Source organism: Magnolia sinica, chromosome 2 (genome assembly GCF_029962835.1).
Source record: "Magnolia sinica isolate HGM2019 chromosome 2, MsV1, whole genome shotgun sequence".
Classification (NCBI taxonomy): domain Eukaryota; kingdom Viridiplantae; phylum Streptophyta; class Magnoliopsida; order Magnoliales; family Magnoliaceae; genus Magnolia; species Magnolia sinica.
In genome coordinates this window covers 69,715,856-69,742,658 of record NC_080574.1, presented here as the reverse complement: position 1 = coordinate 69,742,658, position 26,803 = coordinate 69,715,856, and the positions used below count along the sequence as shown (strand labels likewise).

General features: G+C 41.8%; 1 protein-coding gene across 1 annotated transcript in view; it reads right to left on the bottom strand.

Annotated features, from left to right (window-relative positions):
* Window positions 1-11,843: 11,843 nt before the first annotated feature.
* LOC131237186 (T-complex protein 1 subunit eta) overlaps window positions 11,844-26,803 on the bottom strand; it is a 51,320-nt gene continuing 36,360 nt past the window's right edge. Inside the window, exons 11-14 of the mRNA XM_058234857.1 lie at window positions 15,065-15,152; window positions 14,893-14,981; window positions 14,309-14,383; window positions 11,844-12,196 (exon numbers count right to left, since the gene is read on the bottom strand). Coding sequence (XP_058090840.1) covers window positions 12,098-12,196; window positions 14,309-14,383; window positions 14,893-14,981; window positions 15,065-15,152 — 351 coding nt within the window. The 3' untranslated portion in view covers window positions 11,844-12,097. The remainder of the gene's footprint in view (window positions 12,197-14,308; window positions 14,384-14,892; window positions 14,982-15,064; window positions 15,153-26,803) is intronic.

Below are 26,803 nucleotides of genomic sequence, written 5' to 3'. Positions count from 1 at the left end.
ATGCCTGGCTTTGTTGGTAGATGGTGTACCACCAAATCTTCATCAAGTCCTGGCATGTCCTCATAAGAGAAAACAAAGTTGGACAACCTTGGTTTTAAAAACTCCATCATCCTCTGCTTGTGTTTCGGAGAGAGTGATCTTCCGATGTGCACTTCTCTGGGGAGCTCCGCTGACCCTAAGTTCACAATTTCGAAATCGTCTGCTATAACGTTGGCCTTTGTTTCGAACTTTTCGAGAGAATCCTCGAATTCACGAGCGGTATCATCATTTCCCTCATCCAGGGCTTCATCCAAACCAATGAGCTTGAAGTCCAACTCTAGATCGAAATCATATGAGTCGACCTCAAACTCCTGCATTGTGTGTGAAGTGTTTGGCACTGTGATTTTTGAAAATTTTTCTGTTGTTTTTATATTTTGAAAATTTTCTGATGTTTTGTAGTTTTGAGGAATATTTGATTTTTTTTGTATTTTTGGAAATATATGATGTTTTTGTGTTTTGAAAAATTTTTGATTTTTTTGTATCGCCAAGGTGTCACGAACAGGACAGTGTTGCAAACCATAATTGGTCTTGTCCTAATTTAGAGTGCCAACTGCTTTTACATTGGCCTTTTTTTTTAAGCCGGCATCTATGGATGGTTCGCCAACTGATTCGATCATTAGGGGGATGGTTGACCATCGTAGTTCTTTCCCTCTTTTAATCCTCCTGCTCTAACCTGTTTATTATTGTGGATCACCAGTCCTGATAACCATGATGTCTGCTGGGATGGACTCAGAGTCAGAATTCGATTCAATTTCTTCGCCCAAAAGTTGTAGCTCTTCCGGCTCTTCAGATTCATCTTGTGATGGGACCTTGACGTCTGTCTAGTCAAGGGCAGGCCACTTCCCTTTATCGATCCAATGGATTGGCTATTTCTGCCCCTTGTGCTGTTGAGCGGGTAAAGGGGATATGTCCTCCTGACTGTGGGTGGAAGTGGGTATCTCTCCGTTCTTGCCTGTATCTTTTGTAAGGGACACTCCTGGTTCTGGGTCCTTTATGGGTGGATCCTTTTTCATGCACCTAGCCTCATGTGGTAGGTCTGAGGGTTCTGCCCCTGGCGTCAGATGTGCTTTTGATGCCTTGAGGATTCTATCCCACCTTATCGGTGGCCAGACAGACTCCCGGTTGGAATGTTCCAAGAGTTTGAGTCGTTGGAGGTAGTCCTCAAGAGAAATCATCGTATCTCCACAAACTGTCCCAGCCTTGATGAATTTGATGGGTGTGTACCTAAACGGTTGACCCTTTTTGGGCCTTTCATCTTGATCTTCTGATGTTGGCTGATATCCCAGTCCCCATCTCTACACGTTGGCATGTGTTGGCTTTACCACCAAACCTTTTTCATGAAACTCGGTACAATAGTTCAGGATTAATCGCTCAGCAGGGGGAATGACATATTCAGTAGCGAGAGGTCGTGGATTGGCGATTGCATTCACATTTTCGAATTCGAAGCTGTGATACGATATGTCACCCTTTGCATGCTGAACGTCAATCACCGGGATGTCAGTTTCTGGGATATTGATCGTCACTGGTAAGATGAAGAGGTCGTGGATTGGCGATTGCATTCACATTTTTGAATTCGAAGCTGTGATACAATATGTCACCCTCTGCATGCTGAACGTCAATCACTGGGATGTCGATTTCTGGGATATTGATCGTCACTGGTAAGATGGTTTCTGGCTCGGCTAATACTGAAATGATTCGATTTCCTGAAGGGAATTTAACCCTTTGATGGAGGGTAGATGGGATGGCTCCGACAGCATGGAGCCATGGCCGCCCCAACAGAAGCTTAAATGAGGCAGGAATGTCAATGACTTGAAACATGACAAGGGTTAGGTCTGGTCTGATTTGCAATTCAATGTCGATTTCTTCCTCAACCTGTCTTCGAGAGTAATCGAAAGCTCTAACGCTCATGGTACTGGGTCTGAAGGAAGATGATTCTATCCCTAACCGTTCGGTAGTCCTTAAAGGGTAAACATTAAGGCTGGATCCATTGTCAATGAGCATGAGTGGGACTTTGAAATTCTTGTGATGGGCAACTATGTTTAATGAGCGTCCATGCTTGCAACCTTCAGGTGGCAGCTCCTTATCAGAAAAAGTGATGGCCCGTGGTGCGAGGAGTTGTCCGATCATACTCGTCACTATTTTGAGAGGTACATCAAGGGAGATATGGGCATCATTCAATGTTTTCGCAAAGATTTCTCGATGCGATCTTGACGTACAGAGAAGTTCCCAGATGGATATTTGTGCGAGAATGGTTTTAAGTTGGGCTGCTATGCCATAAGCAGCATTGGTTTTGCAAGTGGTTCCTAACAAAGTTCCCCGGGTTTCTTTTGGATTCTGGTTATCTCTCCTGAAATACCTCCCGTTGTTACCCACTTCAGCGCATTCTGAGTAGTGTCATGGGACTGCTTTCGGGTTGTAAGAGGGAATTGTTTTTCCTTCCAGGTATATCATTGGTTCTTGATGCTGAGAGATTGTGGTTGGAACTATTTGTGATGAGTTTGATGATTTCTCTTGAGATGCTATCAAGTCTTGACCAGTTTTGGCAATGGAGCTCTCTTCCCTCCTTTGATGTGTGGGAGGGGTCCTCCGGGCATGTGTCAGTTGGTGAGGCATTAGGAAATTTGATGTTTGAACCAGGGGTGCCCCTTGCAAGGTTAGTGGGGCTAGATCAAGGAGACCTATCAGGAGAACGACGAGTTCAGAATTTGACCTTTTTGGATGTACTGAGAGTGGAGTTGAGTGTGCCCCTTTGGGGACGAGATGCTGAGGATGTGACCTGTTAAGTGCTGCTTCCAAGAATACGAGAGGCTGCATGGCAGGTGTTGTTTCCATGAATACCTGTGGTCTAGGTGATGTCGCCTATCGGTATCTCCATGTTCGATTTGTTGTATCGAGCATGATTGCTTGTATTGAATGATGTGGAGAGGAGTGTGTGGGTTGCCCTCCTTCAATATGGTTGACGGTAGAGGTGTTAGGTGTGCTGGGTCCTGCTTGATGTGATGGCAGGAGATTTTGGAGAATGTTGGCCTGAGCTATATTGTTGGCCTGTGGGGTAATCGCAATCTTCTGGCTTTTGATTAAATCTTGGACCGCATGTTTCAAAACGAAGCAGCGGTCTGTTAGGTGGCCAGGAGCCTAGTGATATGTGCAGTATTGATTTTCGTTATAACCAGGCGGCAAGGGATTAGGTGGAAGTCGCGGTTAGAGCAACGTCAAAAGTTTCTTTTGCATCAGCATTGTCAAAACCTGACTGTATATTTGTGCTAAAGGGGTGAACTTCCTTCCTAACATTGCCTAATTGTATGGACCTTGTGCATTCCCCCTAGGCTGTTGCGATTGTTGTTGAGATAGCTGTGCCTGATATCCCTGTTAGGTTTGCTGTAGTTGGTACTACCTATTTGATTGTGGCTGGTACTGCCTGTCTTGTTGTGGCTCCGGTTGTGGAGCATACTAATTGCCTGAGTAGTAGCGACGATATTATTAACCTCTGTAATGCGCTGTGCGAGAGTAGTGTCGTTTCCATTCCCGTATCCAATGGGTTTCCCCTCGACTTTGTTTCTTCTAATTGTGGGGGTCTGGTGTGGCCATGGGGAAATAGTTCCGGCTCTGATCCCAGCTTCCACTTGTTCTCCAGCTCGTATGAGTTGGGAGAAATTTACTTATGGGTACGAGATTAGATATCCTGAAATGCTGGAATTTGCTGAATGTACGATCATGGATATCTGCTCTTAGTCATCGATGGGGTTTCTCATTCAGGCTGCCATAGCTCGCCATCGTCCCACGTATGCTGACAATGATTCATCATTTTTTTGTCTCAAGGCAGCCAGATCAGATCTTCTTGAAGTCATATTCAGATTGTATGAGAACCATCAATGAATGCATGGGAGAGCTTTTCCTAGGTTCTGATTTGATGGCTGTCCAGTGAGGTGTACCAATCAAGGCATCGCCCTTAAGGGATTTCTGGAAGAGCCGTATCAAGGCTCCATCGTTCCCTCTTATCACATTGAGTTCCCCACAAAATGTTTTTAGGTGTGTTGTGGGGCACCCACTACCGTCATACCTTTTGAATTTTGGTACCTCGAAGTTTGGAGGTACTCGGGCGTCTGGGAAGGGACAAAGGTCAGGGAGAGTGAATTAGACTTGAAACTAGCCCCTTAATGTGCATCCGCTAATTCTTGTCTATGGTTCTCGTTAGGGGGAACTTATGTTGTAACCTGATTGTTGTGATGTACTGAGTAGAGATGTGCGGGAGGGTTACTCCCGTTTGTTGGTTGCTGTTGATCTGGTGCTGACTCTTCTGGGAGAGGGAGCACGGGATTTGCTGGGGGAATGAGAGAAAAGGCGAAAGGGGTATGAGGGAGTGAACTGTTTTATACACTAGGCTGGGTTGCCTATGTATTTGGTGTGGCATTTGGCACTAGGCGAAGTAGTAGCTCTTGCATTGCTCAAAGACTTTGGACCACTTCTTGCATGGTGGTGTTGGCTTGTGGGTCTATTGGAGCTACTGGAGGTAATAGCGCAGGTGTTGGTGTAGGTGCGGGTACTGATGTTTCAGGAGTTGACTGAACTGCCGGCTCTTCTTCATGGGTAGCTTGAGAGATCATGACTGCGTGGGATCGGGTGGTCATGGTTCGAATACGTGCCCAAGAAAATGCAAGCCAAAGATTTTCTTTTGTTTTTATATGAATGTAATGATGATTTCTCTTGAAATTAAAGTACCACACTCTTTCGAGTCGGGTCTTAGCTAGTGTAAGCTAGCAGTCCCCAATGGAGTCACCATTCTGTAGACACTGGAAATCGGCGCCCACGTTGATTTGTATTGGTATGTTTTGGTGGTGGGGATGATTAAGCTGATTTGTGGATGTTGGAGTCGCCACTAGCCAATTAATCTCAGAATCCCGCAGTCGGCTAGAATCCGCGGAATACGTAAGGTTGGAGAAATCCGGAGACTCTCCTACCTTAAATTGACTCCTGATCTGCGATCCGGGATTCCGGGTAAGGGACCTCGGTTACAAAGAGGGAAGGTGTTAGGCACCCTCTCTACCCATACAAATGTACGGTCTCTACTTAGTGTGGTACGAAAATCTCAAGGGATGAATGATATGGTCAGATTACGACTAGGCACATGTGGATTTCTTATGTGGAAGGATCCTAGATTTCGGCAAACCACAGAGCATACGTCAAAGAATGTGTCTAGAAAGCGGATGTAATGATGCTTATGCCAAAAGGTGAAGAAAAATGGACTAGATTGCTAGGAATTTCTAATGTGACAGGATCCGATATATGGCAAGTTACAGAGCATACGTTCACTAGAGATCTAGAGAAGTAGGGGGGTTGAGAAGGGAATAGATGTCATGATAAATGCTTGAATGGATCTTTGGCTTGATTCTTGAGTAGGCTAGGACATGGACCGAACCATGAATAAACCGGGCTAGGTTGAACGGGTTGGAGAGGTCAAGAGGAAGGGCTAAGGTGGAGGCTTGTAAGGTCAGAACTTTGAAGGCTTGGGAGCTCCTTCCCTTTCCTTCACTCTCCTCCTCACTCTCTTTCTCTCTCACTCTCTTAAGCTTTAGAGATGAGAATGGCTTGTTGCTTGTGTCGAAATGAGAAGAGGAGAGGGATATTTATAGCCTTCTCTAATGGCTCTATGGTAAATAGGGGGTAGGTAAGGGTTAAAAATATGGAGGCTTGTGATTGGCTGGAGAGAGAGGATCATCGCGTAGCATACTCCCATTGGCTCTTGAGGTTGGTAAAGTGGTAAATAGTGAAGATGGGGGGGTAAATCCAGGAGAAAGTTGACTTTCAGACGCTGGGACAACCGTCCACACGCGGGCCGCGAGCGGTGGTACTCATAGTACCGCTGGCGGTAGTCCAACTACAGCCCGGGCTTCACTCGGGCGGCGTGCCTGTTTGTCTAGTGGTCTTTTTTTTAGATTTTTAGTTTATCTAGGTGTGTTTCTGGGCTGTCTTGGCTTGAATAGGTCCTAGATTTGGGACTTCTGGCTGGGTTTGGGAAGTTCTAAGGGGTTGGATTAGTATTTCGGGTTCGGGTAAGGTTTGGATTAAGGTTTCGGGTTTGGGTATGGTTTGGATTAGGGTTTGAGCTAGGGTTAGGCTAGGTTTAGGGCTTAGGCTAGGTTTAAGGTGAAGGCTAAAGTTTGGGTTTGGGTTAGGTTTAAACTGAGATTAGGGTTTGGTTTAAGATATGATCATGGTTCCCAGATTGTCCTAGCTTTCTCAAGATAGTAGCCTAGGTGGGGTGTCTATAGAATTTGTAGCTTTATCAGGGAGGCGAACGCTGCCACGTCTGATAAAAGAACGAGTGGATGCGAAGGTGATGCCTTGTCTGTGTTTACTATTAGACACTTATACGATAATCATAGGGACGAGTAGATTCCAGACATAGGGGCATCTTTTAACATATCTCTTCATCGAAGTTGGTTCACCAGCTACAGAGAGCGCGATGGTGGACAGGTGTTTATGGGCAATGACATTGCCTGTAATGTTGTGGTTGTTGGTACGGTGCACATTAAGATGTTTGATGGGACAAAGCGTACCCTGACTGAGGTGAGGCACGTTCCCGACATAAAGAAGAGTCTGATTTCTCTCGGTGCACTCGAGGCTATAGGGTGCAAGTTCACGGGTATTGATGGCGTCTTTAAAGTATCTAAGGGGGCACGTGTAATCATGAAAGCGCAACGACTGATAACATCTATAGGTTGATCGGGAGCACTTCAATGGGTGGAGCTACAGTGGCTAAACGAATTCCACATATGCACGTGTGTGGCAAGTTGGGCATGAACACATGAGCGGGCAAGCCATGAACACTGAAACGCGTGAACAGAGATACGGAACAGGTGGATCAACCAGCTGTGAGAGGAATCACATAACATAATCGCAGGATATCGACGAGGTACATGAACGACTCCAATATCACATGTGCTCTCGTTACAGGCGAGGGGGAACTGTTTACTGTTCAGATGGCTCTAGGTAAGCCTGGTGTTGAGAAGTGAAATGTGACTATAGATGATGTGATGAACTCGTTGTACCAGATCGACACATGGGAGCTGGTAAAGCTTCTAGTGGACCGGAAAGAGATTGGATGCAAGCGGATCTTCAAAAGAATACAATATAAATACTTCGCACTGGTAGCGAATGGTCATGCTCAAAGAGAAGGGATCAACTTCTCAGAGATATTCGCACTGGTAGTAAAGTAAGTGTCTATCAAATTCGTATTGGCGCTGATTTCCCAATACGATCTCGAGCTGGAACAGATGGATGAGGAGACTGCACTTCTGCATGGAAAATTAAAATTGTTGTTATTCATGAAGCAACCAGAGCGGTTCGAAGTTAAAAGGGCAGAGAACAAGGTTTTCAGGAGGTCGTTGTACGACCTATTGCCTAAGCAATGGTATAAAAATTTAATTCCTTCTTGGTGAGTCAGAAACCTTCTAAGAGTGAATACGATCACTGTGTCTATTGCAAGACACTAAGTGATGGCACGTTCATTATCCGGGAATTGTATGTTAATGACATGTAAATCACCAATCAGAACATGTCTGAAATCAATTTACTGTAGACTCGGTTCACAGGGATATTCAAGATAAAAGATCTGGGGGCTGCAAAGATTATTCTCGGCATTGATATTCATAGAGACTGGAAGAGGAGCAGGTTTTGGTTATCTCAGGCAGAATACCTTGAGTAGGTATTGATCAAGTATGCAATGGACCAGGCAAAGCCGGTGAGCGTTCCCTACGCGGCTCATTTCAAGCTTTCCTCAGGTCAATGTCCCAAAACAGATGAGAAAAGCAAGATATCTCAGGAGCCTTATTCGAATGCGGTTGGCAGTACATGCCATGGTTTGTATTACACCAGTTATTTCACGAGCAATCGGTGTTCTAAGCAAATACCCCGACAAGCAACATTGGGAGGCAGTGAGATGGTTACTTCGATACATTCGAGGCACAGAAGACTACGTCTTAACTTTTGAGAAAACAGGAGCAAAGTGGGTAGGGTAAGTGGATTCAGACTATGCAAGCAGTGTGGATTCTAGACATTTGACTTCAGATTACTCATTTGTACTAGCGGGTGGAGCAATTAATTGGATGTCAAAGCTTCAGTCTGTGGTGGCTCTTTCCACGACCAAAGCAGAATATATGGTAGTACGGAAGCATTTAAGGAAAGTTTTTAGTTAAGAGGCATGATAAATCAGTTGAAACTCCAACAGGAGGTCGTACTGGTTAATTGTGATAGTGAGAGCGTGATCAATTTGGCTAAAAATTTTGTTTATCACTCACGTATTAAACACATTGATGTTTGTCACCACTTTATCCGACAAGTGCTTGAAGAAGGAGGTGTAACTCTGGAAAAGATTCACACCAGTGTGAATCCAATAGACATGCTCACCAAGGTCGTTCATATAGAAAAGTTCAAGTTCTGTGCAACTTTTCTAGGCTTGGTGATGTCGTAAAAGAAAGACGGAGTGTGCACGAGAAGCATTGATTAAAGCTATGATGCGCTGCAGAGATAAGAGAAGAGGACAAAAAGTTCATGTTTGAAGATTGAAGACATGGTGGAGATTGTTGTTAAAAGATGCTTTAAATCTGAAAAAGTTCAACTAGCCCAAGAAAGTTCGGCTCGAAGTCCAGCAACAAAGTATATTGGAATTGTCCGTAATTCTCGACTCGTCAAAGATCTGCTTCGACTTGTTGAAGGTTACGCACACAGCACACGAACTACGTAAATTTGAGATGATTTCCAGACTATTTCAAGTCGGTGAGAAAGTGGGGTTTCTTAAACTATAAATAAGAGTTCCTAGAGCCTTTCTAAAAGATGCGAAGGCTTTCTAAAGGTATTCCAATGGTTTTTAAAAGGGTTATAGGGTTTGCAAAGGGTGTAGCAAGGGTGAGATTCGAGGTTATTCGAATCGGGTAAATCTTCTCTTTTTGTAATTTATGTTTTCATAGTAGATTTTAATCACTTGTGCCGTGGTTTTTTTCCAAAAGGGTTTTCCACATTAAATCTTTATGTTTTCTTCTGTTTGTTTGGTGCTCTTAGATTGCTATCCTAGATCCATCTCTGTCTGATTCTCCACAAAACAAATCCCAACAGTCCACATTCAACTAGGAAAGAGAGGGAGAGATCAAGAACGGTTCAAATCATCATTTAGGATTCAGTCGGGCCATGACAATGGAGCCAACCTTAATGGATGTTTTTATATCCACGCCGTCCATCAATTTTGGCTACTCGTTTTAGGGCATGCTCCAAAATTGCAGAAGATCCAAATCTCAGGTGGGCCACCCCACAGGAAACAGTGGTTATTGAATGCCCACCAATAAAATCTTCTTGTGGGCCACAAAAGTTTTGCATCAAGTTGATATTTGTATTTTCCATTCATCCCAGCTCGTGTGACCTTATCGACAGTTTGGATGGCAAATAAACATTACAGCAGGCCCTAGGAAGTTTTTAATGGTGGTGGATCAGGGTCAGACACCTCTGTTTCAGGCGGTATGGCCCACCTGAGATTTGGATCTGCTTCATTTTTGGGGTCCATGCCCTAAAATGAGCTAGCGCCCACCTCAGATTTGGATCTGTTTCATTTTGGGGGTCCATGTCTTAAAACGAGCTAGCAAAATTGATGCAAACATTAAGGTGGACTCGCTGTCGATTGGGGCCCGATTCAAATAAAAGAATAAAAAAGATATCGTGACCCTACAACCCAGCCGATTGGAGAGAGGGAGAGAGGCGCACGGTGCCGATTAGAGAGAGAGAGAGAGAGAGAGAGAGAGAGCTTTAAGATGCAGTAATGATAGTTGCTTGTGTATCACCTTCTTTCCCTCTATTAAAAAATCAGAACATTAGTCTGTGAGTGACTTATGGGAAAGTGACTTCAAATCCTAGCCCTTGGGAAGTTTTTTCAGTTTTCCTGGCAGTTTCGTGCATGAGGAATTTCCTCCCCCAAAAACCACGTGACTTCCCGGTAAGTCACTTCACACAAAAGACTACCCCTAATAAGCATTTAATGTTACATAATACAATATTAGTAGAGGGAGTGCTACGGTTTTATTGACTTTCAGGCTTTTGATGTGATATTCACTCAATAGAAATGGATCATGAAATTTGAATTCATAAATGCATTTGCAACAAATGACTTTTTAAGAGAAATAGCATACCCATGATGAATGGACATCATCGGACTAAAATGTTTAGCTTTTTGGGGTAAGTCACATTGCTAAAAATAGTGTTCCAACTTGTCAAGCCTTTTGAATGGCCCAATCAGTTATGGGGCCTCAAAAAGACTCTTGAGCAGAAACCTGCTCACAAGCCTTATAGCCTCTGACATGGGCTAGGCCAATGCCAAACATACGAACACTTGTCCCTGCAACAAACAATGACAACGAATGAAGAATGAAGAACACCCAGATCCATAGCTCAAGTGGTAGACTGAGTGAAAGATACCTCTTTTCAACACTGAGGTCCTGGTATCGATTCCCTAGTGGGGGTGGATAACAGTGAAGTGTGAACTGACAGTGGGTGTACTAACAAGCTTTTTAAAAAAAAAAAAAAATTTTAAATGAAGAATTAAGAAGCTCTTGGAACTCAAAACTGTGTTGGCAGCAGCACTTGTTCTTGGCATTATGCAGCTTCAAATGGTGTGTGAGAGAAGAAAAAAAAAAAGAGTACCTTATGAGATTTTCACGCATGAGGAAATAATAAGGATGTTTCTAGTGATGGTACATATTAAACCCATATAACTATGGCTATTAATGGGTTGGGTTAGCTCTCTGGCTTTTAGGCCTGACCCACCTTCGGGCAAGGCAAGGCTAAACCTAGCTTTTAGGCCTGGCCCACCTTAAGAACTTGCAGGAGTAGTCAAAACCTAAAACAATAAAGACAAATTAAGTCCCAACCCAGCCTCAAATATAAGGATTAGTCAAAAGTGGTAAATGATAAAAGTTAATCCAGTCTCATAGAGAAGAGACTTGATGTGGTTCTCCAATGCAAGTGCTCAACCAAGTTTAAAACCCAACAAGCTGCATTCAGTGAACACCTACACTACCACTATGTGGGGTAGGGCCAAGGAACCATTAACCTTCTCAACATGTTGCTGGTTCCCACACTGTTAAACACAACTATTGTTACAACAACAACAACAATCATCTATTCCTCTAAGACAACTACAGGAATCCCTCCCTGTTAACTCATAAAATCATAGATAGTTTACCCCACACATCATTTTTTTAAGCATTTATTGTAATTTTTAAAAAAAATAAGAATAAATAAATAAAAACAAAATCTGTATGTGATTATTACAATCATTATTGGCTCTCCAGGGCACACTATACCAACATCAGCTTGCCGTTTCAAGCCCAAAAGCAATGAATCAGGACAGGCCCAGACCACATATAAAAGCCCATCAGCTCAGCCAGAGCCATGCCATCCAGGGTTTTCGAGGGCATATTTGTAATAGCGACATTGTTATGCTCAAATCAGGCGGCCCAAGGGTAATCAAGCCCATTTTGTAAGCAGATGAGGCAGGCACAGATCACATAAAAACCCACCCACTATCCAGGGTTTCAAGGGCATTTTTGTAATATGCCACATTGTTTGCTCTGAAAATTTGGTTCCTTCGTAAATGTGTAGCACAACTCATGGACTGGGCTAGCAGGCACCCATAATGAACAGACTGGATTGTGAAGAAGAGAAGAAAGATAAGCTGCCTGAGTCCCCACCATCTAAGTTTTTCAAGGGTTTACAAAGAAGCATGTGGATGCATAATCAACAAGATCAAGCAATGAGGGAACTAATCAAAACCAGCAATCATTTCCACCTTTTCATGCTTCAAAAACATGGGATACCTAAAATTGCTAGGCATTTAGTTTACATGGGCAATAATGCCCATTTGGCCTATCCAACACATTTGCATGGATTACAAGAGTAAATCAAACAGGATACAAAAACGGGAGAAATCTTCCAAGAAAACCAAACTGTTTACCCACTACAAAAACTTGCCTGCAAGGACCAGATACAGTTCTTGGAATCTAACCAAGGAAGGTTATCATCGCCTACGCATGCCGCGTCCACGGCCACGAAAAGCAGCTCCACCACGCCCACGACCCATGGCACCTGCAGCAGCCTCTCCTTGTGCACTCTCCGACTGCATTGATATAGATAGAAACCACAAAAAACTCTTTTCAATTGGAACCCCAAAACCATTACATTCACTGGGACCAGATATTGCAACAGAGTTTCATGGCTGTGAGTTTCAATTAACAGGATGATCAAGGGACGCAATATTTGCAACCCTGCCGTGCACGCACCCTGCTTTTAGTGTTATTTCTAGTACAGTAATAGTAAACAGGGGGGTGCATAAGAAAACATAGGGTGTAAATATCAGTTCCATTAACTACAGGGACTATGAATGGTGGTGAGACAGCATGACTTGTTCCCATTTCCATTATTTATTTTTTATTTTTTATTTGGTTTGACCAACTCATATTAAGAAATTAAGAAGGAATAGAGCCCTCAATACAAAGGGGCAGAGCACAAAGCTTTTAAATGATATGGGGGATGCCCAATTGTGGATCTGAACCGTTCGTTTGTTCATACAACTAGGCACAATCCAAGATGCAAAAAATCATACCAATCTGGTCATCCTAAACATCTGATCAAATAGCATGAAAAATGGACAATAGAGATTGAGCGGACAACAAAGATAGGTCCAATCATCTTGAAACATCTATTTAATAGATCCAATTTGTATTGCTTGTGATTCCAAAGTAGCACTTTGGTTTAATGATTCTAACCATGTGATCCATGGCTCATAAACAACTGATGGTTCTAGCAAATTGGCCCCACGCAAATGGTTAGCATCATCCAATCAGCATGATTCTTGCACCATGGCTTGCTCCCCATGGTAATATTGAATGAACTGTCTCAATTTATGATTGTGCATCCCTCGTCTGATTTTAAAGGTCTTGGGAGATTGCTAGCATCCCTGTAAAGGTGAAGATGCTAGCAAAACACACACACACACACACACACACAAGAATGTCTCAATCCATGGTCTCAAGTCCAACTGGTTGGACCACAAGGTACAGAGCACCCAAGTGCATGTGACATCTAGCCCCCTTCCAATAGGTTGGCCCCACCATGAGGATAACCTAGATGCAAAAATCAGCCCTAACTCGTCGGGTGGCATCTGGCAAGACTCACTCGCTCCCTCCCTCACATCCTTTCAGGCCTTTCCCCTTGCCCTTTAAGAACCTTCAACTTGCACTCACTCCTCCCAACCATCACAGTTCTCAGTCTCCCTTGCACATGAGCAAACCATCCAAGTCTACTTTCCTTCATCTTATTTACATATTGATGTTACTCGTAAGTCCCCTGGAATGCATTCATTTCTAGTTAAGAACATGTTCATAAGATAAGTGTAGCTGAAATGAGGATGTTGAAATGGATGAGTGGCAAGACGAGGAAGGAAAGAATTAGAACACACACACACACGCGCGCGCGCACACACACACACGAGAACTTTAGCGACATCCCCAAAGCATTTAAATGACAAGGTATGACCTATCGTCAATTTGAACCATTCATTCATTTACGCAACTAGGAGCAAGCCATGGTTCAATCACGTGAATCTAATGTTCCTAAACATCCAATCAATAACATGGAAAATGGACAGTTAAAGTGGAGGAACAAATTGGTATAATCATCATTTTGAACCATCTATTTAACAGATCCCACTTTGTATTGCTTATGATTCCAAAGCAGCACTTTGGTTTGATAATTCTAACTATGTGGTCTATATGGGTCATCAAAAAACATGTGGTTGTAACAAATTGGCCTCATTTGCATATGACCAAACCATGCAGATAAGTTCAACACATGGAGATCTTTTGCAGCACGCCCATACTGAGCTCTAAAGTGAGTGGTCTGAAGCCCTAAAAGGTGGGCCCCAGCTGCTAAGTGCTGGATCGAACAAAACAAGATATTTCTTTCAAGCGAACTTTATAAAATACCACCATTTAAACAGGGATACAGAAACAAATACAGAGTCCCAACTCCCAAATTACCACTCCAATGACCATAACATGAAGGATTAGTCTGGAACAGGGAAACCACAGCATGAGCACACAACAATGCATGCGCTTTTTGTAAAAGCAACAAATCTATTAGACCTAAAGGCAATTCAGAAAATGCAATACTCATTTTTATTATTATTAAAAGGAAAAAAAAAAAGAGCAGGTTTGAACAACTGAATTACCTTAGGATTTTTCACCGTCTCATCCACGCTTAAAATAAGACAAGCTGCTTCAGTTGCAGCATTTATAGCATTTATCTGCAATATGAGGTTTGTATTGTTATAATCAACAGTTAAATGTCAAGTTGTCAACAGTCAGATTAAGGGTACACTTCGATGTTCATGGTTCCCAGGGCACTGCACAAGAGACGAATCATGATTGAGATAAGAATGGAATCATCTCAACTATGACTTTGGAGCAGAAATGTGGGGAAATGCCCAGTTCACTTGCTGCCAGTGCACTTTCCGTACACCCCAAACACCAAGTGCAGTAAGTTCACTTCAGAGCACGGGTGAAGACCCAGAGGAGCCAAATGTGATTCCTTTGAGTCAATTTGGACACAGTCAGACCCATCCGGTTCGACAACATGAGTGACCCCCAACTCGAGTGAGTCACGGACTTGACTTGAGACTGGATGAGTTGGTCCCAATCACCAAGTCTTAAAACCATTCTTGGGAGTGATATTCTGGTACACAGTACACCCAAAGGCCCCAAGAGGGACATAAATTCCTGATAAAGAAGGGAAAATAAGTGAGACATGCTTTACCTTTACAACTGAAGGTTCCCACACAAAGTTTGCAAATGAATCTGCAATCCCGCCAGTGTTGATATCCACCCCATAAAGTGCACCTTCACCTGTTATGAGTAGCATAGCTAATTAGTAAATGAAATTTTTTTTGCATTCACATACTTGAAATGGGGAGAGTCAAAACTCGAACCTGATGGGAGTGCATGCTTCTGCCTGAGTTTGTTCAGTACATCAGTCGCATCAAATCCGGCATTGTCACAGAGCTGGCGTGGGATGACCTGCAAGGATAGTACAACGTTGGCTATCATTATCCATCAAAGCTAAGAAAATAGTGTCAATACTGTAAATATTGTCTGAAACTTAAAGTAGCAAAGTTATGGTTGGCTTGGTTTGTGGTATAGGCAAGCTCATTTGAACTGAGAAAGATTTCTTTAGCTTCTTTCAGAAGAAACAGTAAGATTTTTAAAGATGGACTGAAAGTCCGAATTGAAAAGGATGCAAACAATGCAAGCTTACATATTCCTTTTCTGACCAGAAACACACTGCCCCATATAGTGGTCAGAGATGCTTGGGACCTTCCTGTAGGTACCTCAGTTTGTGATTTGGGCTAGAAAAGGCAGGTAAATTGTTGAGGGTCAAATATTGCATATTAGACCCTAGTTATTACTTGGTTTTACGTACATGATAATGCTTAAACATTCTATTTTAATCATGTTTTTGTTGCAAGGTGAATTTAAGAGCTTGGACTGAAAAGGGTGCTAAAAGCATGGATTTGATGCACAAGAATCACCAAGGCAAGGGACGGATCTTAGGGGACCGAGATCGAAGAATTCACATGCCAAAGATCTGAGAAAATCGAGTAATTCACGCTAAGGAGGCTTGAAAATCGTCCTGAATGCAAGATCACAGGGTTCCTACCATCTGTTTGGCTCGAAACTTTATATCTGGCCTGAGGACCATAAAGTAACCGCACACGTAAAATTTCAGCCATTGGATCCTTGTAGAAGTGGCCCAACGGACAGATCAGCTCATAAATCACTCATCTAGGGCCCACCTGATATCTGGATATGCTTCAATTTTGGTCTCAAACCCTTAAATGGGATGACAAAACGGATGGACGGAGCGGATTTCTCACGAACATCACAGTGGACCTGACCTTGAGGGGTGTGTGCACAGTGCACAGGTGCACTCGCTGTGCACCATGCAAGCAAAGACGGTCAAACGTCTTTGACCTGAGCTCTCTCCTGCGCGAGAGAGGAAACTCGCCTCTTACGCACGTGGTCCCGCTGGGACATGTAATGGGCCATCGTGATTGTCCATTCGGACAATCCGAACCATCCAAAGTGTTCAGGGGGTGGGGACGACCGTACCCATGGTGACCTTTTGGTCCCATGCACGTCTACACACGCAAATCGCCGTCAAACGCAGGATGAACGGCGGGGTGATTTGATACAGTGGGTTGCATCAAAACTCAACCAAACCACTCCTTTCCAACCGAAATTTCTCCAGGAATCCAATGAACGAGGTGGATTTCTCCGAAAACATCACTGTGGGGCCCACCGAACATTCCAGTGCAGGTCCGTGCGCAACGCACGTCCGGCCTCAATGGACCTTTGTACAATCAAGGGAAGGGTCGGATGCAAGATCTGAACCGTCCAGAAGAGAGGAGGTGGCCATGACTACAACCATGTAGTCAGAATCACGGTCAGGTCGTCCACTGTCCCGCAAACACCATCCAAACGCAATGAGTTTGCGTTTTCTGTTTCGCGGCTGCGTAAAGAGCTGCATAAAAGCTCCTAGCCACCGACTTCCAGCCTCCCACCGACCTATCCTTGCTGCCATTACAAAAGGGAGAGAGAAAGAGAGAGGCCATCTTTGGGACATGGTGGAGCACAAGAGAAAGAGAGCGAGAGTGGACGGCACTAAAAGTTTTCTTCTCTTTCTTCTTAGTTTCCTTCTTTTCCTTTCATGTTTTCCCGAGTTTTAGTTTGATCATGGTTATGACAGGCTAAACCTTTTAGCTAGGGCTAAGAGGTGAAGCTTGTAGTGTGATGAGAGACTTTTCTTTATGCCTTTGATTCATGTTTAAGTTGAACTAATTTTGATTCTAGCTTAATTATAAGAAATGTTTTTAGTTTTTAATGGTGACTTAAATTACAATGGATCTACGATAGCTCTGAGCATGTCCTTTTCAATATTATGATTGTGAAGTTGGGAAGCTCTGTTGTTCACCATCGTCTCATGGACATGGTTGGATGATGGACTCCTTCCTAACGTTCATAACTCTTTCAGATTAGTTGTGGATTGGTTAAATTTTGTTGTTTGCTTTGTCTCATGGGCATGGTTTTGTGATGCAATTAATTCTAATTCTCATACCTCTCATCTCTTGAAAACTGGATCAAAGAAAGTTCAGATTTGATTTTTAATGTTATATCCTCCAACTGGATGAAGATGGGACTCTAAATCCAGTTGTGTTCTTGAATCAAGCATAGATCTCCCCGATCTCTACAAGTGAATCTTTGGCACCCTAGTTTCCCACCTTTGAATTTACAAGTTTTAGTTACTTAAATCAAAATTGCTTTCTCAATTATTCCATATTTAGATTTCATCTTTTTCTAGCTCTAAGTTCTAGTTACTTTCAGAATAAGTACAAGGTTCAGCCCCCGTGGATTCGACCTCGGTCTTACTGAGATTATTACTACATCACAACCCTATACTTGGGGTGTGAACAAGTTTTTGGCGCCATTGTCGGGGACTGACGGTTGCGTTTTTTTGAGATTAATTGGTTTTAGAATTAGGTTAAGATTAGGGTTTTTCTAGGTTTAAGGTTTTCCTGTTTGATTTTTAGAAACTAACCTAACTTTCCTGTTTTGTAGGACCTTGATATAGACTTTCTAAATTGGTAATCTCTTTCTGATTTTTTTATTTTTATGATTAGGGTTTTATTTTTTTATTCTTAGAAACTTTCTAATTCTAGGTTTTCTTTTATTTTTAAAAACTATCGTACTTTCTAATTTTAGGTTTAGAACTTTCCTAATTTGCTTTTAGAAACTTTCTAGTTTTTTTATTTTTAGAAATTTTCCTTTTTTAGAAACTAGTTTACTTTCTATTTTAGGAATTCTATTTTTAGAAACTAATTTCTTTTGTTTTCTTTTGCAGGATCTTAACATAGGAACTTCTAATTTGGTAACTTCCTTCTAACTTTTCCTCTACTTACTTTCCATATTTGCTGTAGGATTTTTTTTAGGATTAGGTTCAGGATTAGGGTTTCACCATGTATATGCACGAGTGGGAACGTCGATATGCTAAGATAGCTTTTGAGAATGCGAAAAAGTGTGAAGGGATGTATGATGATTATGTTAGAAATCAACCTATGTCTCAAAACTTTTCTGAAACCATCATTGAGAACCGACCAGAATATATTGCTCCACTGGTTAAGAAGTCCTTACGCAATCATATGCGGGAGAACAATTACACCCCACTAACAGTACGTGAGTATTGGGGTTATCAGACTTATGGGAGTGAGAATTATAATTAACCATCAAACAAGAAGAAGACAATGAGAGATTATAGTATGGGTGATAATATGTATCAACAACCATCATATTCTCCCACCTATGATCCGTATGACTATGATCGATGGAAACATCAAAATTGGGAAGATGAACTAACAACTTGTTATAATGATTATTCTCTTGGATCTCCTACCTTTGAAATCCGAAGTCACTTCAGAGTGACACAGACTCTTCTTCGGACATGAGAAAATTATTAGAAGAGCTTGAATCACACCTCGATAGGTTAATGGAGGCTAGTGTGGCCCAGCCTCAACCCAATCCAGAAACACAATATAAGGAAGGTACATTAGAAGCGCTTGCAGCGCGCCTCGATAAGCTAATGGAGGCTCATTTACTCCAGCCTCAACCCAGTCCAGAAATACAATGCGAGGAAAGTGATCCCAACTCGCTTTTGAAGAACTTTGGAATTTGGAATGAAGAGTTGGATTATGTTAATGAGCATATGGTTCAATTTCCCGAAGAGTCGATCTCGATGACAGTCCAAAGGAATAATCAAGAGACGTGGGTGTCTTTCAAATACAATGATAATGACACACTTCACTCCCATGACACACTTGGTTTCAATGATAAGGGAGAGGCTAGTTTATTCGAACCTCAACCCAATCTAGGAATAGAATGTGAGGAAAGCGATTCCATCCCAAGTGTGCACTACACTGAATTGGAAGATGATGCGTATTGGGATTACGATCATGAATGTGCAGCCCAAATTCCATTAGAATCGATCTCAAGTTTGGCCCAGGTCAAGGATCAAGAGGTTCAGGAGGTTGTCGGCTAAAGTGATCTACTCCACCTATCCGATATGGCCAATTTAAATGTTGAGGATGAGCCCCTTACGACCGACCCTTCTAACTCTTATGAGACATGTTTGGATCACTCCACTGAATTGAATGATGATATGATTCGGGAGAGGGACGAGTTGTTCGATATGACTCTAGAATTTGAAACCATCCAGTTAAGGCCACATCTGAGCTGTACACTTTTAACGATTTAATGCCTCTACTGAATAACTTCAATGAACAGAGTGTTCACATCAATGCTTCCCCTATTGATTTTCAATCTGTCTGTGCAGGGCAAGAGCAAGAGAGCATGCGTTCATCCACTTCCAGAGAAGATGGAATCCTTGGGCAGATCATCACAAGCTTCAATGTGGAAAATGAGTCACTCTCAACTGAATTTCCTAACTCTTTGGACGATTGCTTGGCACACTTTGCGGAATCAAACGATTCCATGATAAAAGACATAGTGAATGTCTTGCAAGACAATATCTCGGTAGTTATCACAGACCAAGAGAACCCTTATTCTGAAGCCCCTCCTTCTCTAGATCCTAAATGTCTATCATTAAAAGAGGAGCTGAAAATCGAACCGGAGTCCGAAACTTCGAAATGTGTCGAGACTACATCATCTTCTGAGAATTTTCATGAATTTTATCTACTTGTAGTCTCCGATTCACCATGGGGTACTAACTCTGAAACTCTCTGTCACAGGTGAATCATATATACTTTATATACCTCAAGCGATTCAACAACAATTTTATGCTGAGGTCTATAAATTTCTCTGAAAATTCATGCTCCAGGGCATCCAAGCGTATTGCAAAAAGGGCTTTTGGATGATCTTGTTAAGAAACCTACTGAGAAATTTATCAAGATATTGGCCGGAAGAGGAACCTTGCAGCATGACTGAGTAGTTTTTCTCTTACTTTCCTAGTTTAGGATTAGTTTACTGCTTTCATAGGACTAGGGTAGTTTGTTTTATGTCGTTCTAGGATAGTCGGCTTTATGCTGTTAGGATAGTTTGCTTTCCAAGTTACTCTAGGATAGTTTGCTTTTTGCTGGTTTCACTCTTGTGCTGACCCACTTTCACATTGAGATCTCTTTGGAAAAAGTCTCTTAATTCCTTCTTCAGGTACTATCTTTCCATCACTTATTCTTCAATTTCGTTGTCTCACGCAGTGTTCGAGTTATCGGTATCGCTACAAGTTTCGCTGGCCGAAGATAAAGATATAATATCGTTATCGCCGATAATATCGTCGATAACCGGAAATGCAGGGAAAAAGGGAGAAACATGGGGAAATTGGTGGAATTTTTCAATGAAACTTCAGGACATGCCTAAATACACAAATTTACATATTCAAGAATGAAAAATTTGCAAAAAGAATGCATTAAATTAGAAATTTCCATTTAATGGGGGCCAAAAAGCATGCGTTGTCGTAAGAAATCACTCAAATAGTAACCAAATGAGTTTATATAATACAAATGCAAGCTTACAACAATTAAAACATGCAAAAGCAAATGAATTGAAAAAAAAAAAAAAAATACACATTTCTGGCCATGTTTCATCCCCACAGAGTGACGAGGTGGCTCATAATCGTTGAAATATTTATAGGGTCCACTGTGATGTATTTTTGAGATCCAACCTATTCATAAGTTAACATTGAGATAAATGAAGTGAAAATAAAAATATCAGCTTGATCAGAAACTTCCGTGGCCCCTAAGAAGTTTCGAACGCTGGATGTCACTGTCCCCACTGTTTTCTATGGTGGGGTCCACTTGAACTTTAGATCTATCTCATTCTTTTTCTCATGCCATAAAAATCTCTCCAAATTAATGGATGGTATAGATATAACACATGCATCATGGTGGGGTCCACATAGCTCGGTAACGTCACATCAGTAGCCATTTGGGTTAGCCACCCCACTGGGGATCGATACAAGGCCTCAAGTGTTGAAACGTGGTATCTCCACTCAATCTACCGGTTGAGCTATGGATTTGGGTGTCTTTGGCTACGGCTTTTGTCAGTAGCCAATCCAGAAATCAGATTAGCTACTGAGTTACTCAGTACGCTCTAAGTTGGGCCCACTGTGAATTTATGTGGTTTATCCACACCTTCCATCCGTTTTTCCATATCATGTTAGGCGTTGAGCCCAAAATTGAAGCTTATACAAGTCTCAAGTGGACCATACCACAGGAAACAGTGGAAATAATGATTTCCACCCTTGAAACCTTTCCACTGTTGAATACAACAGTGATGTTTATTTTTCATCCGCGCCCACGCCCATACAGCGCAAGACTGAGATTTCCTTCCTGCGCTACAAGCTCAGGTGGTGCCCGCTGTGATATTTGTGAAAAATCCTCCCCATTCATCTGCTTTGTGAGTTCATTTTAGGACATGATGCCAAAAACGAACCGTATCTAAAGCTCAAGTGAGCCTAAAACGTGATAATTAAACGTCCACAGTTGAAATATTCGTGGGGCCACAGAAGTTTTGATTCATGCCAATATTTTTGTTTTCAGTTCAACTCAATAGTAATGACATTATTAATGGTAGGATGGCATCTAAACATCATGTTGAACCCAGGAAGGTTTCAACGGTTGGAATTTCCCTAACCACATTTTTCCTTTAGTACGGCTCACTTGAGCAGTTGAACGTGAACCAGGAAGGTTTCAACTGTGGGGTCCACCATGATTTATGTATTTTATCCACTCCGTCCATCCATTTTAATAGATAATTTTATGTCTTGAGCCCAAAAACAAAGTATATCCAAACCTCAAGTGGACCACACCATAGGAAACAGTATGAATTAAAATCTACCGTTGAAAATTTCTTGGGGGCCACAGAAGTTTTGGATCAAGCTGATATTTGTGTTTTCCCTTCATCCATGTCTGTGTGATCTTATGAACAGGTTGGATGAGAAATAAACATTACTGTGGGCCCTAAACAGGTTTTAACGGTGGAAATCATTATTCCAACTGTTTCCAATGGTATGGCCCACTCGATCTTTGGGTATGCTTAAATTTTGGTCTCAACCCCTAAAATAAGATGGAAAAACGGATGGACCTCATGGATCGACCAAATACATTCTCGGTGGGCCCAACAGAATGTACACAGTACGTTAACGGCGTACGGAATCACGTACGCGATCGCATTTCACTAGCCCGATCCCCAAATTTCGAAAATCCCTCTCAAATTTCAAAATCCCATCTTCCCACCGATTTCTCCAAAATTTCAATCGAAAATCCCTCTCCCTCCTTCCCAAATAAGAAAAAAAAAAACCCTCAAGATCTCGCCCCGCAAGCAGCTTCGAGAAGTTGCAGGATTTTTCGACGGAAAAAAGGAAATTTTTGGGGTTGAATCTTACCGGAAATTGCCAATCTGCACTCAAGGCTGTAAATTCGCGTCTTCCTCTAGATCCGGGCGAAAAAACAGGTATTTTTTGGGATTTTTTTTTTACATTTTATTGCCGACAACTACCCTTTTTATCGATAAAGGGGGGTTGTTAGCTACAATTCCCACCCTTGGTTGGTGGGAACAGCGAAATATCAACGATATTTTGAAAATATCGATAATCCAGTGAGATTATCAGCGATACTTGGGAGCGAATCGAAAAAACGAAGTTTCGGTGTTGCATAGCCAGCGACACCGATATTATCGGCGATATTTCGATAATATCATCGATATTTTATACACTGGTCTCACATACATTGCATGCATATATCTTTTACATTGAGGACAATATAGATTTTAGGTTGGGGATGGGAGATTAGGTTACCAAATCAGTGTTTTCTCAGTCTTGAGCAAAAATTGTGAAATTTTTTGAAATTTTTTCTGAAAATTCTTGTGAATTCGAGTGATTTTGAAGTATAGTCTTGTTTTAAGAAGTATAAGATACGTATTGTTGGTGATTTACGACTCTTGGATTTAGTTATCTGTTAAATTTCATAGTTAAGTTCGAATTATTAATCCATGATTAGAAGTTTTAAACATTGATTGAGTTATGATTTCACATGTCACATCTAGCATACACATTAAGGTTTCAGTACGATATTGAATTGTTAACTTGGTAATCACTAGGCATGGAAAGAGACAACCTGGGGAATTTGCCCATCATGTTCATTGAAAAAACAAGAGAATATGCGGCTAAAAAAAAAAAAAAACAGTTGTGTTCGAAAACAGCTACGTGTTAAAGATCTTTAAAAAGGTTGACACAGCATAAAGCCATCGATGGAAAAATCAAAAGCTGGAAGAGTAAAAAAGGCTGAACTATAAGGCAAGTTTCGGTTTAGGTTGGGTTATTCTGGAAATCTCTTTTTTATTACCAATGATATCCTGAAAATTGACGACTGGACCTTTAATTATGATAAGTCGAGGTTGCACTATACGCCCATGGAAGTCAATGTTTAGAATTATTCTAATTGATGGACTAGTATTTTGAACTTGACCATGAAGTTTACCGAGCGCTTGAGTCTAGGAGAAAGTGATGCCCAACATGCATGAATCTTAGAATTCTAGTACCTAGATTGTTTTTCAAAAATCACTCGGGTTTATAGAAAATGTCCGTAATTCTCAAAATATTTTTCGTATACTTTGCTCGGGACTAGCAAAATGCTGGTTCGGGATTGTGTTGAGGGTCAAATATTGCATATTAGACCCCAGTTATTACTTGGTTTTACATACATGATAATGCTTAAACGTTCTATTTTAATCATGCTTTTTGTTGCAAGGTGAATTTAAGAGCTTGGACTGAAAAGGGTGCTAAAAGCATAGATTTGATGCTCAAGAATCACCAAGGCAAGGGACGGATCTTAAGGGACCGAAATCGAAGAATTCACACACCAAAGATCCGAGAAAATCAAGTGATTCACACTAAAGAGGCCTGAAAATCATCCTGAATACAAGATCACAGGGTTCCCACCATCCGTTCGGCTCAAAACATCATATTTGGCCTGAGGACTATAAAGTAACCGTACACGTAAAATTTCAGCCATTGGATCCTTGTAGAGGTGGCCCAACGGACAGATCAACTCATAAATCACTCATCCGGGGCCCACCTGATATCTGGATATGCTTCAATTTTGGTCTCAAACCTTTAAATGGGATGACAAACGAACGGACGGAGCGGATTTCTCACGAACATCACAGTGGACCCCATCTTGAGGGGGGTGTGTGCACCATGCAAGCAAAGACAGTCAAACGTCTTTGACACGAGCTCTCTCCCGCGCGACAGAGGAAACTCGCCTCTTACACGTGGTCCTGCTGGGACGTGTAATGGGCCATTGTGATTGTCCATTCGGACGATCCGAACCATCCAAAGTGTTTAGGGGGTGGGGACGACCATACCCATGGTGACCTTTTGGTCCCATGAACGTGTACACGCAGATCGCCGTCAAACGCAGGATGAACGGCAGGGTTATTTGATACAGTGGACCACACCAAAACTCGACCAAAACCACTCCTTTCCAACCGAAATTTCGCCAGGAATCCAATGAATAAGGTGGATTTCTCTGAAAACATTACTGTGGAGCCCACCGAACATTCCAGCGCAAGTCCGTGCACAGGGACGTGCGCAACGCACGTCCGGCCTCCGTGGACCATTGTACGATCAAGGGAAGGGTCGAATGCAAGATCTGAACCGTCCAGAAGATAGAGAAGGTGGCCACGACTACAGCCATGAAGTCAAAATCGCAATCAGGCCATCCACTGTCCCACAAACATCATCCAAACGCAACGAGTTTGCGTTTTCTGTTTCGCGACTGCGTAAAGAGCTACGTAAAAGCTCCCAGCCACGGACTTCTAGCCGCCCACCGACCTATCCTTGCTGCCTTTATAAAAGGGAGAGAGAAAGAGAGAGAGAGAGAGAGAGGCCATCTTTGGGACGTGGTGGAGCACGAGAAAGAGAGCGAGAGTGGACAGCACTACGAGTTTTCTTCTCCTTCTTAGTTTCCTTCTTTTCCTTTCATGTTTTCCTAAGTTTTAGTTTGATCATGGCTATGACAGGCTAAACCTCTTAGTTAGGGCTAAGAGGTGAAGCTTGTAATGTGATGAGAGACTTTTCTTTATGCCTTTGATTCATGTTTAAGTTGAACTGATTTTGATTCTAGCTTGATTATAAGGAATGTTTTTAGTTTTTAATGGTGACTTAAATTACAATCGATCTGCGATAGCTCTGAGCATGTCCTTTTCAGTACTATGATTGTGAAGTTGGGAAGCCCTGTTGTTCACCATCGTCTCATGGACATGGTTGGATGATGTACTCCTTCCTAACGTTCATAACTCTTTCAGATTAGTTGTGGATTGGTTAAATTCTGTTGTTTGTTGTGTCTCATGGGCATGGTTTTGTGATAGAATCAATTCTAATTCTCATACATCTCTTGAAAACTGGATCAAAGTGTTGAGAATAATTCAAACCCAACAGTCATAAGAACGTTTGAAATTCCACTATTTTCTCACTGTTTGTTGTAACTAAGTTGAATGTGGTCAAGCCACATGTCAGTTGCTAATTAATTCTTTTAGCAAGAATCTCTCAAGTGTTAGGTGCCTACATGTCTATAAAAGAGTCTTTTATGTAGTGTAGATGTATAGAAAAAATTTAATATACTCTGCTATCCTACAATTTCAAGAAAACAGCCCTCATTGTTTTATGTGTGTTATTTGTGAAGTGTGTGTTAATCATAATTGAGTTGCTATTACTCCAACAAATTTGGTATCAAAGCCAAGTTCCGCAGCGATCTGGAGTAAGGTAAAAGGTAATGGCAACCACAAGTAGCACAATAAGTGTTAATCAAAATTTTGTTCCCATTTTCAAAGGAGAAAATTATCCATTTTGGGCTATTAAAATGAGAACAATATTAATGTCTCACGATTTATGGGAATTAGTAGAGATTGGTTTTACAGAGTATAATGATCAAGAAGGAAGGGTGACCGCAACTCAAAAAGCGGAGATGAAAGAAAATAGAAAAAAAGATGCAAAGGCCCTGTCATATATCTAGTAAGCTCTGGATGACACAATCTTCCCAAGAATAATGGGAGCTAAAACATCTAAAGAAGCATGGGACTTGCTTCGAAATGAATTCCAAGGGTCAAGTAAAGTAATCACTGTAAGATTACAATTTCTCCGTCGTGAATTTGAAACCTTATTGATGAAAAATTCAGAATCGGTTCAAGAACTTTTCACTCGAGTCACCTCAATAGTAAATCAAGCTAGGTCTCTTGGTGAAGACCTATCTGAACAAAAAATTGTTGAAAAGGTGCTTCAAAGTCTTAATTCAAAATTTGATTCCATTGTTCCTGCAATAGAGGAATCTAAATATCTAAGTACTTTGCCTTTAACTCAATTAATGGGATCTCTTCAAGCTTATGAAGAGAGGTTACAAAAAGACACAGAAAATTCTGTTGAGCAAGCATTGCAGACAAAACTCACTTTGAAGGAAAGCTGGAGTGAAGATAACTACAACTCACCCATTTAAAAAGGGTCATGGTGGTGAAGCTCTGTCAAACCAATCCTTTAAAGGGAAAGGAAAAGGCCACTACAACAACTCTAAAAACTCCAATCGAGGTAGTTGTGAATCCCCTATTCAATG